Source organism: Lissotriton vulgaris, chromosome 7, assembly GCF_964263255.1.
Source record: "Lissotriton vulgaris chromosome 7, aLisVul1.2, whole genome shotgun sequence".
NCBI classification, from domain to species: domain Eukaryota; kingdom Metazoa; phylum Chordata; class Amphibia; order Caudata; family Salamandridae; genus Lissotriton; species Lissotriton vulgaris.
Genome location: NC_141695.1, coordinates 943,442,830 through 943,462,562, shown reverse-complemented (window position 1 = coordinate 943,462,562; position 19,733 = coordinate 943,442,830). Strand labels below are relative to the sequence as shown.

General features: G+C 46.2%; 1 protein-coding gene across 1 annotated transcript in view; it reads right to left on the bottom strand.

Moving 5' to 3' along the window:
• The window catches only part of LOC147702786 (histidine--tRNA ligase, cytoplasmic-like), a 244,763-nt gene that overhangs the window by 26,287 nt on the left and 198,743 nt on the right, over nt 1–19,733 (bottom strand). Inside the window, exons 11-12 of the mRNA XM_086931377.1 lie at nt 18,702–18,818; nt 12,800–12,946 (exon numbers count right to left, since the gene is read on the bottom strand). Coding sequence (XP_086787503.1) covers nt 12,800–12,946; nt 18,702–18,818 — 264 coding nt within the window. The remainder of the gene's footprint in view (nt 1–12,799; nt 12,947–18,701; nt 18,819–19,733) is intronic.

Sequence of the window (19,733 nt, the reverse complement as noted above, 5' to 3'; positions counted from 1 at the left end):
ATAATGGGCTCCTACCAAGCTACGGGTTGTATAAACAATTCGGCAGTTGCCTTTTACTTTACTGCCTACTGCACCCACGAATCCCTAATGGACAGGGTGGGCCTTAAAAAGATCGGTAGTTTCCCACTCCACCCGCAAAAGTTTATATAATATCCTCAATGTATATATGCCCGCCCGCGCTCAGCTGGTTGGCAAATGACCGTGTACAGTAACGACCTGGAGGTCCGGGTTAACTTCGGTGCCTTTAATCAGTTGTGTGTGTTTGGGGCAGGTTTGTTGTGATTGTGCGCCCTGCTCCCATGCACCCCTTAGCGGGCAGCACCTGCGGCTCTTGTGCAACACAGGTGGGGTAGGGTATTTGTGGCAACACAGGTGTGGTAGCAAAAGCGCAAATATAGCTGGAATGACACGGTGGTTGTGAGACACACCAAATAACACCGTCCTATATCTTGTTACTGTTTTCTAACACGAGATGCATGGAAACATGATTGATGGTGTATAAGTGTAGACATATTTTGGCAAAATAATCAATGAAGTGAATTGCCTTCTGAATTCATTATCCTATTGACAATATGTTAGACTCATCTGATGAGTACGTCTCATTCAGTGAACAGGAGCTGGACTGATCACGTCATTGATTGCCCGGTCTCCACTGCTCTCGTTTGCAAGTTCAAAGGTCGCAGGCTCTGCGCGAGTAACACAGTAACATGCAGTCTTCGGGCTAAACAGGATTCTAGCCTATCTACCAGCTGCCCCCACTCCCCACTTCTAAAGCTTTATCCTCGTCGCTCTACCGGGGAGAGAATGTGTCGTTCTTAGTTTAAGGTCGCTGCAGTGGAAGTTTCTGAGTCATGTCGCAGCAACTGGGGAGAAGCTACAAAGGATTATCTTTTATTAGCACAGTAACTTATCATGTATTGACTAATTAACCGCAATATTTCTTTATGAAATGATGAAGATAATCGATTTAATTGGAAGTACGTTTTAAAATGTGTTGAAAATATGTACATCCGTATATTGGTTCATACAGCCATTCAGTCCTTGTTTTCCTAAACATGCGGTAAGTGCTAGGCATAAGACCTTTTATGTTACACGTATACTTCTCTTATGTGCGCCTTTCAGCAGATCTGTGTCGCTTCCATGGGGCAAAGCCCTGCTTTGTAGCAACACATTTTGGCAAAGCATTTCAAACGAAGCAGCTGTGACTTGGCGTCTTGGCGCTCACAGCATTGTTTCTTGTTTCAGACACTCTTTGATTTCTTTCTGACCAGAGTGAGACTGTCCCGTAGTTCAGTCGCTCAATTTTCAAGGTTTTTCATTGTTACTTATTTCTTAAACAGCGGTTTGCATAAAATAAATCACCCATGGAGGACTTTACTGACATGAACTGCCAAATGTCGCTCCAGTATCTGGGACCAAAGGCAGTGTGACCTGGGGGTGGAAGGGCAGATTTTGCGACTAGTCTTTTTTCTCGTGGTGCCCTCTAGGTACAATGTAATTCCTATGTTAGCAGTGCACGATGTGTGAATGATTCTGACCCAGCCCCTTGAGCGTTTCAGGACCACCTACTGATATAGTTGGGAGCGAGACGTGTCAGGCTTGGGCTCAATACCACATCATGCAAAAGTATATTTCGGTATTCACACATACCTAGTCTAATTCAATCTCATATGGCTGCTGGATGCGATCGTTTTGAAATACATCTAAGTGTTGAAGCACCTTTTCGAGGCATTTATTTTCAGCACTGCCGTGGGCTGATTGCTAGGGCGTTCGACCTCGGACTTGGGGAGTTGGGTTCGAGTCTCGGTAATGACCCAGAAACCATCTTCTGGTTTAGCCACATCACTTAAGCTGCGCTAGAAACCGTGAGACCCTCTCTAAACGCGCAAATATTTCCACGGTCTGTGAATGGGGCTTCCGGGGCAGCTTCCTCGTGGGTCCGGTGAATTCGCCAATAACACGATAATTTTGATATTGAGAGAATTTCATTTAGATCCGCAGTTACACGGAACACACAAATGGTCTGTATGTTACAATGGCTAAATGTGGTTTCTGCCTGGTTTCATATCACGTGTCTTTCCTTTATTCCAGGGCACGCTGACTTCATATGTATTATTTTGATATGCCCTTGGTTTTCCATTCTCAAATGAGATTGTTTCTTACAACATGTAGAAGGTGCTAGGAGCTGGACTTGTGCGCATTTACGCAACCAAGCCTGCTTACGGTTATACTGGATTTCTTGGCTACCTTTGTGATCGCTGGTTCCTCACTAGGCAACTGTGTTGAATACGGTAATATTTCAGGCAGCACTTCAGGGCGAATTAAAAAGGGATTTAATGTTGATTCACTTCCTTCAACACTGCCTTCTGGTAGCTGAGCAGGTCCAGGGGGAGTTGTTCTTACTACATCGTTCAGCGGGATACAGGCCGGGTTTCAGGCGCCTACCTCGGACCACTACCTATTTCATGCTGTGTGTGGTAGCTATAAAGCGCCAGCTGTCAATGGTTTTCAGAACACTATTCGATAGTAATTATGACGACCCAAGGTGTTGGAATGAGTTCGCCTACATAATGATGGCATAGAAAGTATTCAACAGATGAAACGTTTTCATGATTACAATAGGCTTATACTAAAAGGTTACAGCGAACATACCAAGGAAAACAAGCATGTAAAAAGCAACTCTGCTCATAAAATCGAAGGGCATGCTGCTGTTAAATCTGTATTTAAGCCTCCAGCTAATAGGCTAGTGCAGTCTTTGCGCAGCAGTCCGTACAAGCACTGTTTTGGTCCTTAAATGTATGCCTTGACTCACATCTTTTAAGCTGAGCTGCACAGCTGTGATACAGCCTTCATGGGTATGATGGAGAATGAGATATGAAACAGCAAACCATCGCAGCTTCTGTTACACTTCCCTTCCAATAAAATCTAGCTGCGGTTAAGTTCAAGTTTGCGAAGTTAACTTCAAGCAATGAACTTAATAGATCTGGGGGGTGAACGTAGCCATAACAGATATTTAAGACAACGGACAGCTATGGTGTAGGACGGACACGTGGGTAAATATTTTAAAGGGTGATTGCAGGTTTCTTTAATTCTGCAGGCATAAATCCGAACGTGTCTAACTCGCACATGTAATCCTAAAAGGCACTGCAGTATTATGCAGTACTCGCCACCAAGTACTCCATGAGGGATCTGCGCACACTGGAAAAGGTTTGTAAAACAAGCCCAAGTGCCTTCATTAAGGTTCACTTTTCAACCCACTCGGGGAAATGCAGAATCATGCTTTCCAATGCATCTGTGGCTGGCTGTGATTAAAGCACTGCCTCATACTCCTGCATAATTACTCCAATTTAATTTTGAGATTAAATTTTTTATGGGTTTAAATCCCATAAAACGCACTTTCCTTACGCACACGCTTGGAATAATACCATCTTAAATGACGTGAGCTCATCACAATAAGTACAAGAAATGACGGGTAATAATCGTACAAAAGCAGACGTTAAGCTACATGAGGTAAAAGTGACAATTGGGAGCAAGCAAAATACATGAGGTGGCAAACAGTGCATTACAGAAGGGATTATTGACAAGTGTGCAGGTACAGGAGAGACAAAGTACAATTGGAGGTAAAATACTGCAATATGTGCTAGACACTCAGGCCTAGAACAAACGTAAGGTAGGCGATGGTGGCACTGGTGTAAGCAGCAGAGGCAAACAACATGTGAGAAGTAGCAATCAGTGGCGGGTGCATGTACAAAATAGTACCAAGCGCAGGTACAAGGCAGATACTCCAGGGACTTAAGAGAGGCATGCCTGCCACTTGTTCACTATATAAATAAGTGCAGGCACTGTAAGAGTACCATCACCATAACCCGTACTTTCCCATAGCCAATGATAATCGCAATAAGTGCCTGAGGTAGAATCAGTCAGGTTACGTTGGGACAAAAGTGACGACATACAAGACACCGTATTATAAGTCATCCAGGATGGATTACATTGGTAATAGGAGCAGATGCATGGGTGTCAGATGTGGGAAGGGGCAGTCCATCCACGAAACTCAACTCAGGCATCAAGTGTAAGTCGCTAGTGCCATGTGGATCACTGCATAACGCAAGGGTATACACCAACCCAGAAATGATGGGCGAGAAACTTTACAGAAAAAGCAGACAAGTTACATGAGGTAAGAGGACAATAGAGAATAAATAAATACAGGAGGTGGCAAACAGTACAACAGTGTGCGGGTTACAAGGGAAAAGACAGTACAATTCGGGGTGAAATACTGCAATACATACTAAACACCCAGGCGCAAGAACAAACGTTACGTAGGCAAGGGTGGCACTTGTGCAAATGCAAAGGGGAACACATCTAAGCAATTCCCATTAGAGGTGCGGCTTATGTAACTAAGGGCGTGTCCTAAGAACCGTTCTAAGAAATCTCCATAAGTGGTGTGGTGAAGGATACTATGATAGAGGTGCTCTAAACGGACCAATGTGTGGCAGCCCGGGGTGGGCCTCCCAACATCCTCGTGATACACCTGGGTGGGAATGATCTGGTGACAATAGGGAGGCGAGCATTAGTGGATGCCATGCAGCGGGATGCACCGGGGGCTACTGAATTTGTATGGTCAGAGATTGCCCCCGCAGGAACATCCTCGTGATACACCTGGGTGGGAATGATCTGGTGACAATGGGGAGGCGAGCATTAGTGGATGCCATGCAGCGGGATGTCACTGGGGGCTACTGAATTTGTATGGTCAGAGATTGCCCCCCGCTGGACCTGGAGGGGAGCGTGGTCACCCCTTGCCATCGAGCAAGGCAGGAGGAGGGTGAACAGGGCCATGCAAACATTCATGGAGAAGAGGGGCCAGAACGGTGGGCTACTATTAAAGAGATGGGGTTCACTTGTCAGGGATTGGGATGGATGTTTTCATCCTTGACTTACAGGAAGCTCTGGCAGCAGCAGGGTGCCTATGATACGAGGGTGCTAGGTATAAAGGTGGCTAGGTGGTGGGGGGCTCTGTCATCGACGGGGGCCTCCTCCAGAGCTGTGGCGGAGTACAGGGCGATCTGGAAGCAGATGGACAGTAAGGGTACCTCTGCGGCAGAAGGAGACAGCAATACCTCTGCCTGGCACAGTAGGGGTGCCTGAGCCAAGAACCTGGAGCCGAGGGGGTTCCAGGAAACAACGTCGGCGCCCCGTTAGTCCTTCGGGCGGTCGGGGGGCCTGAACCGACCGGGGGTGTGCCTCATCGCTCCGCCCTGACAGGGGGGGCGGGAGTAAACGAGATAACTATCAAAGTATTGCACCGTCAAGAGCATCGACTTACCGTGCAAAATGGCTAATTGGGCATGCGGGTCAGCGAGGGGCTGCCGCTTTGGATCGCCTGTAAGATGACCCACCTATCTGCTACTTGTATGCAAATAAACCTGCACCACCGTTTTCCCACAATTATGTCTCAGGAGTCTTCTTGGTTTGTAAGTGTATGGGGCGCATGTTGGAGCGAGCGATGGCGGTGTGGGCACTATGCCGCTGGCCGCGCGACGCGAAGGGGAGATAACGCGAGACAGCGTCCTAGTGACACATGCCTCGCGAGCAGAACGTCATCAGCGCGCCGGACAGGGTGCCGCCCCATTAGGATGTGGCCAATGCAGGGTGCGCGTGTAAGGGGGGAGGCGGACCCCGGGCCTTATCTAGGTCAGCGTGGCTTTGTCCGCCCTCTTTCTGCCGCGTTTCGTCCTGACTGCTCTGCGCTGTTCCCACCCTGGCCCTGACCCAGCAGCAGAGCAGCAGGTTGGTGTGAGCAATTAATGGTCTGTTTTGTGTTGCAGGCGGAGTCACAGGGCGATCTGGAAGCAGATGGACAGTAAGGGTACCTCTGCGGCAGAAGGAGACAGCAATACCTCTGCCTGGCACAGTAGGGGTGCCTGAGCCAAGAACCTGGAGCCGAGGGGGTTCCAGGAAACAACGTCGGCGCCCCGTTAGTCCTTCGGGCGGTCGGGGGGCCTGAACCGACCGGGGGTGTGCCTCATCGCTCCGCCCTGACAGGGGGGGCGGGAGTAAACGAGATAACTATCAAAGTATTGCACCGTCAAGAGCATCGACTTACCGCACAAAATGGCTAATTGGGCATGCGGGTCAGCAAGGGGCTGCCGCTTTGGATCGCCTGTAAGATGACCCACCTATCTGCTACTTGTATGCAAATAAACCTGCACCACCGTTTTCCCACAATTATGTCTCAGGAGTCTTCTTGGTTTGTAAGTGTATGGGGCGCATGGTGGAGCGAGCGATGGCGGTGTGGGCACTATGACTTGTGGAGGGATTGGGAGTGGAGTGGGGGAGGGAATCCTCTATCTGAAAGGCTCTTTATAGGTTGGGCCTGTCTGGTTGCCAAAAGTAGTGTTTGCCGGCTGTGGAAGCAACCTACACACACTTCGATACAGCTGTGGTGAGCGGGAATCGATTGGTGCATCCAGCAAGAAAAATCGATCTCTGAGGCATGTGGATGCCCTCACAAGCATGATAAAGTTTGGGGGAAGTGGTGGTCTTATTACAGACGGTGCTCATGAAAGGGTGAGTTCTGGTGGGGCCGTCTTGTGTACGGTTGTGACTCTGAATGGTCTGCTTTTACTGCTGGTAATGTTGGATGGTAACGCTGTATAAACAAAATAAAGTTGGCTATAAAACAAAAAAAATCTGTAAACATTACGGTTGTCACCTTCGCACACTAAATGCTGGATACTTATTCAGGTTTAAGAGACTGCAAAGGCCCAGTCGTGATATTTCAATAGAACAACAAAATGAAGAAATTTCTCCTTATATTAGCTGCTTAAGTATTCAGCAAGTGGCATCTCCAGGCTGTTGGTAGAAATAAAAATGATAAAGAGAAACCAGTTAGTGCCTCCAGTTGTCCTTATAGGTCCTAAGAAATGAAATTAAAAAAGGTGCTTGTAAAACGCACGGCTACTCCACAGTGTCCCGGCGCTGAAACACCACCGAAGAACAGGTAACCAGAGCTCAAAGGCCAGGACAAGCCGAGAGAATTACTGCTGAAAGCCAAGTTTTTAGAGGTCTCCTAAAAGTGAGCAGGTCCTAGACCTGCCTAAGAAGGAGAGGCAGACAGTTCCATGAGCGGGTAGCCAGCACTTGAAAGGAGAGACCACCCATCCGGGAGCGGGCAAACTTGCAGTACGTGTCACAATGGCCTAGTGTTGGTCAATGGTCCCTGCTCTTTAGGAATGAGTGTTCCCTTCTACATAGCATCAGGTGATAATTTTCTGCTAACCTGGTTGTTCATCAACATTATGGATAGAGGTGGGCGAGCAACTGAAAACCTGACTCTGTAGTTTCGCTCAGCTCGAGGTCCTGTTAGAAACTTCTAGTCCATAATGAGCCTAGCTGTGATGTGGGTTCTGCCAGCCACTTTCCCTCTTCTTAGAATGTGGCGTTACAGCCAGAGCTGCCGACTTTGGATCTGGGAAATTTAAGAACTGGGAGACCAGGTTCGGGTCTCTGCGTTGAATCAACATCCTGTTAGTCTGGGCAAATCAGGTAAAGCCCCTATGCCTTTCAAAAATTAGAGTGACCTTGTGTAATGTAACTGGTGCTCTCAACTTTATAAGTATATAAATAAAACCTTCATTCCCTTCAGTTTAGGTTTGCGCTAAATAAAAGCTATAGAAACAAGCGTCAACATAAGGAAAGACAAATATATACACATTTACCGGCTGATTTGTACAAAGTGAAAAGAAACATTTCAAGTAAATTGCAGCATTCCAGCTTGAATTGTGTTGATCCGATTCAAATATTTTATTTTTATCAAAACTCTCTTTTTTCTTCATTATTGGTTAAGAAAGCACTTTCAACATGGTGCGTTCAGAATACCAATTGTATAAAAACCTATTGTGTTTGATTTAATAAACTATAACGTTGCTCTGTAATAATTTGGGCCATGTACAGGGCTTACATGACAACTGTTGTGACTCTTTAGTTTGCTAACGTTTTTGTATAAAAACTCTCAGTGCAGTGCTCTAATTTGACATATTAATGACAACCTCTATGTAGATACGATTAGCTGGACCTGTATGTGGGAATGCACCTTTTGGTAAATGAGTATGGGGTGGTATTTGTCACGGATATTGTAGCTACATTCACATGCACAGTCGAAATCTTGGTGCATATAGCCTTGGCTGTAGCGCACAGAGACCTTATGCTGCAGCACACAAAGGAAAATAATTAGAGCTAGCTCTGATGCCCACACCAGTGATTTTAGCAAACCTGACACACCCCTTCTGTAGCAGAGTATGTGGTTGGGCCTCAAATCCATTTTTGTGTGAAAACGAGGCCCACCGGTGCATTTTGGACTTGCTACTTAAAGTCAATTCATCACCTCTCCACCTCCATGGAACCGTCAGATTGTTGTTAGGGGCCACAGAAATCTGAGGCTTCCTGAACTTCTCTTGAATGGACAGACACATTAGAGGGGATAGACAAAGAGTCACCGATGAAGGCAAAATCTGATTCAATCTGTCGGTAAGCAAGTCCCTTCCCAGAAAACAGATCCCTGAGAGAGAAAGGTGATACCTTTCTTCCCAAGAGTGTATCTCCTCTGCTAAATGACACAGACCTGGGCTCATGTGCTGCCTAAATGATTCACGTATGCCACGTGGCCCAACTGTCTGAATCAATTTGTACATTTTCCATGTGAATCAATGGGGCAAACGTAACCAGAGCTTTAAAAACGGTCATCAATTCTTTCCGGTTGAACAAACTTTTGTTCCTCTATTGACCACCGAGCCTGCACTGTAGGAGTTAACATACTGCCCCCAACCCATTCTGCTTGTATCTGTAGTTATAACCCCTGCCTCAAGAGAAGTGGGGCAAGTTCCCTTGTTCAGGTTGGAAGGGACTACCCACCACTGCAGTTTGTTCGCCATCTCTGGAGATATCGGGACAAGCCTCTCATAACCCTGTGACAGGATCCCAGTGGAATAGCAAGTGATTGATTAGAAGATAATTGTAGAGACATGTCCAAGGAACTATCAGTAGAGCAGCTACCATGTCTCTTTGGGATCTCAACAAAGTCCTGGTTGGGCGTATAACCCCCAAAGAAGAGTTCTGAGCTAACTCTTCAGTATTCTTGTCTTTGAGGAGGAAAAAGACCCTTCTACCGTCTGTTCTGAAAATACCTCTAAAAACTGAGGGCTCTGAGTTAGAACAAGGTGAGCCTTCTATTTCGATGCTTGCTTTGTTCACTAGAGAGCTTCCCCTGCCACTCCATTTGTTAACAGATACCCAATGTACCCTTCCCCAGAATGGACAACTAGTTGGGTATGGTTTTCTAAAGTGTGGCTGCAGCAATATTTGTCTAAATATTGGTTTGCTTTCAGGATTGGGCTGGAATGCTAATGCGGCAGGGCAAACCCACCATTGCATACACCGCTAACCGCTCAGCGGACTGGTTTAGCAAAATAGCAGCTTTTCGGCAGTGATGAAGGCAACTATAGCAGGCCTATTCGTGCGCTGCTAACCTGCTAATAAAAAACATGCTGATATAAACATACATTATAAACAATTCAAGTTCTTTTATAACTTATCTTTTCCTTGAAGATGCTTTGTATGACCATGTTATCACACAGAGGAAACAAGCATTTACAATGCAATAGGTCTCGCAGCATTAAAGTTTGAGTTATTGGCATTGTATATGACAATGCCAATAGTTATAACTTTTGTAAATGTGACACCTATAGCATTTGTAATGCAATCTGTGTTTTATTTACGTGACTTAGATGTATTTATATTACAAATAACAATGGCTTTTAATTTTTTAAATAATTAATACTTAAATAAAAAGGTATTGTAATTGAGTCGGTGGAAGGGTGAAGTGGGTCGTGTCCCAGAGTGATGTGGTGGTGTCCCCGAGTGGTGCCCCGAGTGATGTGGTGGTGTCCTCGAGTGACAAGTGGTGCCCCTGAGTGATGTGGCGGTGCCCCTGAGTGATGTGACGTTGTCCCTGAGTGATGTGCTGGTGTGATGTTAGGTCGCTTATTGCAGAATACAGCCAATACAAGCAGAGTCACTGTCAGGCTACCGTGAGGGTTTCTGTGGAAGGGTGGCTGGCGCTTGAATCGCGCAGTACAGGCAGCATTCTTTCAGGACAAATGTCATATGGGAGGATTGTCGCTGAGTATAGGAGCTGTGTACACAGCACGGCGAAGGTCGGATTGGCCTTGAGGACAGCCTGGCAGTGCCAGGAGGGCTTTTTTGGTAGTTCAGTGTGTGTGTCTGTGTCGGTTTTTGGGTGTTTGTAGGTCTGTTTTTTCTTGGTGCGAGTGTGGATTTTACTGTCGGTTTCCACAAACCGTGCCTGCAGCAAGCACACACAAGTGTTTTCAATACACAGGAACCTATTTGTTTTGTCGAGATGTTCCTATTACATTATTGAGCTTTTCAGGCTGTCGTTTAGCTGTTAGCTGGAGCTGTTCAGTCCGCACGCAGGGGAGCATGCAGGGGCGTAGCTATCGCTGGTTCAGCAGGTACAGTGGCACCGAGGCCCGGTGATGTGAGGTGCCCAGTGCACCCCACCTGTGGCTGTATTTTGCTACATAAACCTGTGCTAGCAGGGCCTGTGGTCCTTGCCTGCACTAGGGAATATGCTGCCATTGCTATGCTACCTTGTGCATCCTGGAGTAGGACTCGGTAAGGGGGTGTGCATCTATTTAGGGGTGTACTGCGCAAATAACGGGCACAGGAGTCAGACACACCTTTATTCCGCTGTTCACGGAGTCAAGGGTGGTGGATGCTTATGCCCGTTACTTTCTACTTGCTGATGCTGGCTTATGTTCATTATTCAAGAGAACATCCTTGTTCAGCACTGTTGGTTTGTGGGCTGCGAGGGGGAACGGAAGCACGCAGAAGGAAATGACATCAGCTGGCATTCTCATGACTGTCCCAAGCGCTAAACACGGCCTCGAGCTTCCAGCACTGACTGCCACGGAGTCCTACCCAATATTTGAGATTTGAGAGGGGCAGTAATGGCAGGGAACGTTCTTAAACTTCATTCTACTCACTCTGCACACATTGTTTTCTCATTAGTGAGAAAGAAGTGGTAAAATAAACTATACCGTTACCAATTTCAGCTCGACAAGCGCAAAAAACTTCTTATTTCGTAATGGACAGTGTGTGTGTGCGTGGTGGGGGTAATATCGCAATATTCTTCAGAGGAAGTGCAGGGAATACCTCAGATCCTCGCCGTGCCGGAGCCGTTGTGAGAAAGCGGCACATGATTTGAAAACCAGCCCGGGCTAGCAGAGTACATCTAGAAAGTGCACAGCATGTCTCGAGCCTGCAGGAAATGAGAGGAAACTGGGTAGGCCTGGCGAGTTTCTCTTGCATGCCCATGAATGCTTGTTACTATGCATAGAAGAGTTGTCAAAAGTGTAATAATGTGCCGCCCACCTCATGCCCTCAATTTTCGGCCCATAACTTCTCTCCTGTCAAAACTTCTTGAAATCTGCCCAGTTTAGTGGTTTTCTTAATTTTCGGATGCGCACTGACTCAATAACTAGAAAAAGCATTGACGCTGCGTCTGCAGTATATTTTTAGCTGGATCACAAACCTGAATGTCCCCGCGTTTACCACTCACCGCATCATCACCGGCAGCGAACAGCAGCAGGCCGCAGCTCCCCAGCAGCAGCAGCGGGAGGCCCGGTAAAGTCCGGTCGAATGGCCAGTCACCGCATCATCACCGGCAGCGAACAGCAGCAGGCCGCAGCAGCAGCGGGAGGCCCGGCTCCATGGCCGCATCAGGCTCCGCCCCTCCCGCCCCTCCCGCCCGGCGTCGCAGTCCCGCCCGGCGTCGACGTCACTTCCGTTGCCAGGCAACGGCCCCACCGGCACCAATCCCAGCGCGGCTCCTCGTCTGACGTCAGAGGAGCTGCGCTTGGGATTTGTAAGACTACTGAAGTTCCCGGGCTGCGGCGGTGTTTACGGGAAGGCAAGTTTAAATTTCCATACAATGACGCTGTGGGAGGCGGCGGTGATATGAGACAGCGCACCTTCTTGCACAGTGCCTTCCCACGCGTAAGGGGAGAGGAGCCCGGCGAGTGAGGTTGAGGGTGGGGGTGTACGCGCATGTGTATGTTGGAGTGTGTTTGTGCGCGTGTGTGTGTGTGTGTGTGTCTGTTTAAGGGGGGTGCGTGTGTGTATGCAGCGTGTGCCTGTTTAAGGGGGGGTGCGTGTGTGTGTATGCAGTGTGTGTATGTGCGCATGCGTGAGTGTGGCTTTGTTTGAGAATGGGAAAATGAGGCACGGCGACGTGCGCGCTCACGAGGTAGAATCTCCGGCAGGAGACGCTCGCTCGTCACAGTCTGCTGTCCACATTCCCCTGAAAGCGACGACATAAGTTGTCGAGCCCTAGACAGCAAAGCTTCGCTTTGCTTTCGTCTAGGCTCGACCTAAAAACAGGAACCGACGTGGGTCAGTACTACTTTTAGTGGACAAGAACACGAAATACGCCATGTTGGGTGTACTGACTCAGATCACTTTCTTTTTTATTTCTGCTTATAAACGCTTGTGCCTTCATTTACTTGAGGCTCAATTGAGAGGTCTGCGACGGAGAGGACGGACGAGGAGGTTATGTGCAATGAACACTTTTAAATAGTGCTATTAACATTAACATGGGTCTGTATTAACTAAGGTTGACCTCGGATTCCTACTTGGGACATGCACATCTATCTGAAAAGCAGCAGCAGTTGGAGATATTTCACACGCTACTTTACTTCCCTGCAAGGACATATCCAGTTCTTACCTCTTCCCTGGTTTTCACAACACGCAGCTTGACAACACCATCTTTTATTTCCTGTTCACCGATGATGACAACAAGCGGGATCCCTGTCTCCTCACAATAGTGCAGTTGACTTAAAAGCTTTGGATTTTTCTTGTACAGCATCTCAGCCTACAATCAAGAGCAGATCAGAGTCAGCGATACATGTGGCTACAGTTACACAATATCGTTGCCCGCCAAACCCACTACATATCCGCCCCTGAATTGTAGACACACAGGTATAAATAGATACAAAGCCAAGGCACAGGCTAAGAACCTCAGACAAAAGAAGACCTGATATGAATGCCACATTCAGACCATAAAACAGGGTTGCGTAGTGCAGTGTTGTCCTTTTTCCCCTCAGGTGTGTTACATACCTAGCATCTGTCTGCTGGCAATCGGATTGGAGGTGTCCAGGAGGTGTCCCGTGAATTTACTGGGAAAGGTAATTGCCCTTCTACACAAAGGCCAAGATTTATGCCACCATCAATGTGAGACACACACCGGGGCAGCAAAAGGTTAAGAGAAGACCGGTGTATTGCTCTCTACTTAAACATCTTCACGACCCTGAATCCGGTAACCCATTCCCCAGAGGTGAACCACAGCTCCTTGAAATATCCCTGGCTCTTCCTTTAAGTACTTTTGCCAGGCTACTGGCTAAAGCAGCCGGTTGGTGCTGGTCTATGCCAGAAACACCAAGCACAATACAAATCAGTGTGGAGGTTAATTTAAGGAAGGTGGAGACAAATCTAAATCTAAAAAAATAGTAAATATGTATTAACTAGAAGACAATGTTTGAGAGAGAAAGTCTCCAAACTGGTCCTGGAGGGCCGGATCCATGCCAGGTTTTTAAAATTACTTCATGTATCTCAATGGGGATATCCAAAAAATCTGGCATGGATCCGGCCCTCCAGGACCGGTTTGGAGACCCCTGATCTAAACGATCAGAATAAAAATAGCCTTAACAGTTTCATGGGTGGCGTTACAGTATGGGTTCAGGGCCCTTGTAAAAATCAAAGGGAGGAGAGAAATATTCAAAAAAATCTTTTTAGGACTAAATTGCATTTAATCTGGAAAATTTAAATACCAGAACAAACACCAATTTGTACAGGGATCGTAATTCTGTGTTGTGCGTAGTGTGTGAAGAGGGTAGTGCGCAAAAAGGGGCCTGGCCCGGCAGTCTGATTTATTAATAAGGTCTGGAAGGTGCAGGCAACAGGATGGACTGCATGCGACCCGAAGGAGCAGAGACAGGCATGGCAGGCAGCCCGCACTATGAGGCAAAGGGCTGCCTGCCTTTTTCTCAGGCTGCTGAGTTATGCTCATGCCAGAATATCTGAAGAGTTCTCTGCCGATGAAAAAGAGTCCGACACATCTTGTGGAGGAGCTACACCGCAGAGCCAAACCACACTAAGCTCCATGTGCAGGATTGCACCAGCTGGCAAGAGTACTGCAGGCACCGGACTGCACAGCTCTAAGAGCAGTCTAGATTAGCCAGTGGTTCTTAACCTGTGGCCCGTGGACACCTGGGGTCCACAAAGCATATTCAGGGGGTCTGCGTGACTGTTTAGAAAATTAAATAATGTTAACAGATCAATACATTAAATATAATTAAGAAGCCAAATGTGCAACTGAAATAGTTAAATAATCTGTAAATGTGAAGGATGTTCAAATTGGAGGGTAAAAATCAAGTTGGGGTCCTCAGATTGATTCATGGTAGCATTGCAAGGCATCAAACAGAGTACAGTAAGGACAACGAGCGCCCTCAATTGAATTTAGAAAAGATCCAACCTTTCCATTAACATTTTGATTTGTTTATATGTTAATATTTATTACTTGTTTGATGAATGGTTCTATCTGGTTTTTAATGTATTTTCAGGTTTAAATAATCAAAAATGCTTTCCTGGCTTCCAGTAATCAATCAGTGGGGGTCCCCGGGATCCGGTAATGATTAAGTGGGGTCCACAGAAGAACAACTGGGCCAGGGCATAGTGCATCATCTCTGCCATTGCTCAGTCTGTTTTGCCATACAGGTTCTTGCCTTCAATCGCCGCTGCTAGCCTTTGTCCTCACCATCCTCTTAACTTGCCCTTGCTGTGTCCTTACTCACCTCACAGCAGAAGGGTTTCAGGTGGGCGTTCCTTATTTACAAAGGACATTTTCAGCACCATTGCTCTGGGCTCCAGACACCCTGGGATGAGCCTAGGCAGCATGTAGCACTCATTGCAAAATGCAAACAGCTCTCAGTAGCCCACATACGTGATCACACGCTGCTGCCCACATTGACTATCATACTAGGTTACAGCCCTGTGTGAGCCGAGGAGACAGACATGCTGCCAGACAGTGGGCTAATGTAAGCTTGGGGGGCATTAGAGGAAGGAGTGAGAAGAACTGGTCAATATACAGGGAGTAAGTACTATATACCACAGGAACATTTACAGCTCCTCCACCCAGCCTTAGTGCCCAAATGCAGAACTTGCCAAGCAGCACAAAGGAACTCTAAAAAACAAGCCCAATTCCCATATGGAAAGCACTTGCAAACCACAACCCCAATCACAGCAACTTTCTAGGGCAGTACCCCAAAATGATAGCCATGCAAAGGAAAAACATGTACTTCACCATGGACCATAATGCTCCAACACCGCATTATCATTACAACACTGTACATTGTAAAACCCTTGAAAATGTCGGATTCTGTTCTGATCTTTAAGGGTATCTGGTCACTGAATTGGGAAAGGAGACATAGCTAGTAGGGGAGATGGAGACAATAAAATATAAGCTGATTACACCGTGAAAGAAATATTGATCAGCAATGGGGCCTAGCCCTGCAACGAAGTTGACCATTGAACAATGTGGTAATTCTTGGCTTATACAAACGTTGAATGATGCAGAATGGTGGTATTTCAAGAATACTGTGGGCGTGCATGCCACGATTGTGCTCGCCACAACATGAGATCTCTTCCGGTTTAATGGTGGTAATTTATGGCTCACTGAGGATTTTTGTGATAAGAAGGTGCCATCCTATGGCATAATGCTGCCCTGGGATTTAGGTGATAAAACCTGCCATATTGTAGGCATGCGTGGTTTGATGGTACCTACCACTGGCCTAATGTTGGTCTTGGAAAAATAGCGCAACTGGGGGTTTGCCTATATCTCTGAATCATTCAAAACTTTAATAGTTTGAGCTTTACAGACAAACACCTTCTTCTTATGTTTATCCTGGTTTATTTATTCAAACCTCTTCACTTAATATTTTCAATTGTATTTTCACACATAGATCACATGAAGAAATGAAAAGCAAATGTCATTTAGTTTCCATATCACAAAAACATTTCATAAAAACATTTACACAATTATAGACAATAAATCATACTTTAACTTTACGAACAACCTCACAAGACACTTTGAATAGAAAATTTATGAAACAAACAATTTGTGAAAAACAAGTACACTACAAAAAAACAACTACTTTCTGTCTTATTGCCCTAGTTTTGACTCTTCATATAATGTCCAGAGAGCGTTTCCTTGGTTTACAAGCTACAATGGACAATACATTATGGGCACAGGGGGTATTTCTTATCCCTTAGTTTAGAATGGATTTAAACCATATGCTGACGCTTTTGGAAGAATGGCAGTAATTTTTAAAGTAGTTTGGGCAACAACAGCAATATGGCTCCTGCCTAGAGCATAAGGCTGGCCCTGACAGTAATGCCAGATATTAGGGGGGCCATGCACAATGTTGCAAATACCAAAAAGCAAGGAGGTCTCCTTACAAATCCAATTAGGGACAAGGAGAGGTAAACATACAACAGAACAAGTCCCTATATTTCCAAGATGGAAGAAAACCTTTTTATGCATCCCCTAATTACTTAAGAACCCATTAGTGCCAAATTCATATGTACGAAAAACTAACTCATCTTATTAAAAACTGGAGTTTTTTCAACCTCTCTATTCAATTTGAGGTTTTTGTCATGTTCTAACTGTTTCTTCTTCTTTAGGTTAGGTGCTTCTCCAGTTTTTAATAAGAACTTTGTCCTGATGAAGGTGTTAATAAAAATACCGAAACGCTGCGTCGACAACTTGTATTTTATTGCTCTTCGTGTGGATTGACACATTTTTAACTTTTTAACTTTATTGTATGGCACTTTTCCTTGTGCAAAATATTGTATTGTATGGAATAAATTGTACAATTTTCTTAAGATTGAATTGATTTTATTTTTCTTAATTAGTTTTTCGTACATAGGAATTTGGCACTAATGGGTTCTTGAGTAATTAGTGGATGCATAAAAAGGTTTTCTTCCATCTTGGAAATATAGGGACTTGTTCTGTTGCACGCACAATGTTGGCCACCTATGCCATAATGTTGACGCTGGCATAATAATGTTCATTTTTGCCATACACTTGGTATGCTGCATACAGTTGGTCCTGGCTTACCAATGGTACTTTCTGACATACTGTGGACATTAATGGTATGATGCTGTCAATGTACATCACTTTGATTACATTAAGAGTCACATAGCCTCTGAGAAGTAAGGGACCAGTGCAAGGGAACACACATAACCTTTAACCTAGTGTACATGCTTACCTAACCACTCTCCAAAACCCGGGATGGAGAAGTCTGCTGATGCCTAGGTCTTGGAGAGAAGGACAGGGAAGATCAAACCAGTGGAATTTGTAAATACTTCTTTTCAATTGAATTTGGTAGCAAATTACCGAGTTCTGCACAATATCTGCTGCAGCACGCAGGAGAGTGACAGCAGTTTTAATCAACTACAGTGTTTCCAACAAAGAGCAATTAGTCCAGGTTTCAAGGCGCCCTTCTACAGGCTTCACCCAGAAACTTATCATTTGGAGCAGAAAAACCCTTTCTCTCCTCGTCAGTTCGAGGGACTGAGGAGCAGAGGTAGCGTGCCAGGCATGTGGAATACAGCATCAGGCAAGACAGACCTATGACTCCAACAGCAAAGTAGTCATTGTGAAGGCAAGGAGGCAGGCAGATACTAGGAGCAATGTGTGGTCCTGCAGGGACACTTGTGTAATACAGAATGCTCTTGCACTGGCATTATAAAGTGTCATTCTTAGAACTGACTGGAGCGATTCAAAGATCTAGAAATTCCAATTGCAATCTCCCTAAAAAAAGAGCCTACCTACCACTTTTTCAGTTGCTAAATTGAAGGTAAATACTCACATTCTTGACTAAGTTAAATTTACATCTCAGGTTCACTTGTCTCCCATGGAACATGGCTACCTGCACAGCATTTTCAGCTGTAGCTCTAATATAACCAAGCGTTCTGCCTGGGAGGCTAACAGATACAGGCCATTGGCTCTCTCCAGTGGGTCCTTCACTTCTATGATAAAGCAGGCTCGAGAGTCTGTCATAGTTATGAGAAAAGTCACTGTTAATGCTGTTAAGAGAAGAAAGAGGCGCTCCTCCTTTGGAATATCAAATAGTGAGCTGCCTTGCCAGGAAAACGAAGACAGTTGTTATACACAAGAGACTAGATGACCGAAACCAGATTTGTAAACTCACTAAAATACTTAAATTATTCTATTCTAAACCCAAATAATTGAAGGTTTCGTCTGCATCAGAATTTTCACACAGATTAAACACAAGGATATATTTCATATGGCAAGAATTTTGTGTTTATAATAAAAACACTGTTATATTGTATATTTTACTTTCAATACTGTTCAAATTGCCTGGTAATACTACTCTCGTAGTCTTAATTAAAGATCCATGATTTTTCTGCAACTTGCACATGTATGCAAGGCCTTAATCGTGCTACTGCCTAGAACACAAAGGAGGTGGAGGTTTACCTGGTGGAAACAAAATCACATTTGCATTTTGGCAAACACAAAGGACAAGACCATGTTATGTTTTGCTCACCGGAATCCCAGAATCCCATAAACTCGAGATGAGTTGGAGCCTCTCCTTGAGGAAGTCTTTCTGAGCCGTTGCTACGAGAACCTGAGTGGCGGTCGTCCGAACTCGCTCTTCTGCAGCCTGAAAAGGAAGTAAGTTATTAGGCTTGGAGGCATCACTGCTTCAGTTTCAGTTCAGTTTATTTCACCTTTATTCGGACCATTGATCCACAAACAATACATATCATTAGTAAAAATTAATCTAAAAGAACATTTCATTAACACGCATAAATACATCCTAAAAACAAGTTTAGACCCGGCCTCGTGGCGTGGCCCTCCTGACCCGTAGCGACCCGACCCCGACCCATGCAACCCACCAGACCCCTGCTTATCTCGGCCCACTCCCTCCATGACCCCACAGACAACAAGAGACTTCTCCGGCCTCACCCCCCCATCTTCTCGGTCCCGGACGCATCCAAATCCAATCAGCCCCGAAGGCCTCCGGTGACCATTCCCCTGCACCTAAGATGGCCGCCCCGGCCCCAGAGCGACCTCGGGCCTAGACGCGCCATGCCCGGGTGGGGGGTAGAGAACTCCCAGTGAGCGAGAGAGGGAGGAGCAGTTTCTATCACACCTCCAGCCTCCCCTTGAGAGATGGGTTTCGATCGCCCCTCTGGCCTCCCTGAGAGCTGGCTCCACGCCTGCTGTGTGTCTGGGATCCCTCCAGGCCCAACTTGAAAGGATCAAAGGGCCGTGTGGCAGGAAACCCCAACAAGCGGCACCCAGGTGTTAAGACCCCAGCCTGCGAGAACTCCGGACATCAAAGAGGAGCAGACCTATAACAGGGGGGTACTCTGGGACTATAGACAGATTCGACTCCTGGAACTACGTGAGCCCTGCTGACATCGTCGCGGCTCTCACCTGGCAGAGACGGACTTCTGCCTGAACCATCTGAGTCCTGCTGACATCGTCGCGGCTCCCACCTGGCAGAGACGGACTTCCGCCTGAACCATCTGAGCCATGCTGACCTCGTCGCGGCTCCCACCTGGCAGAGACG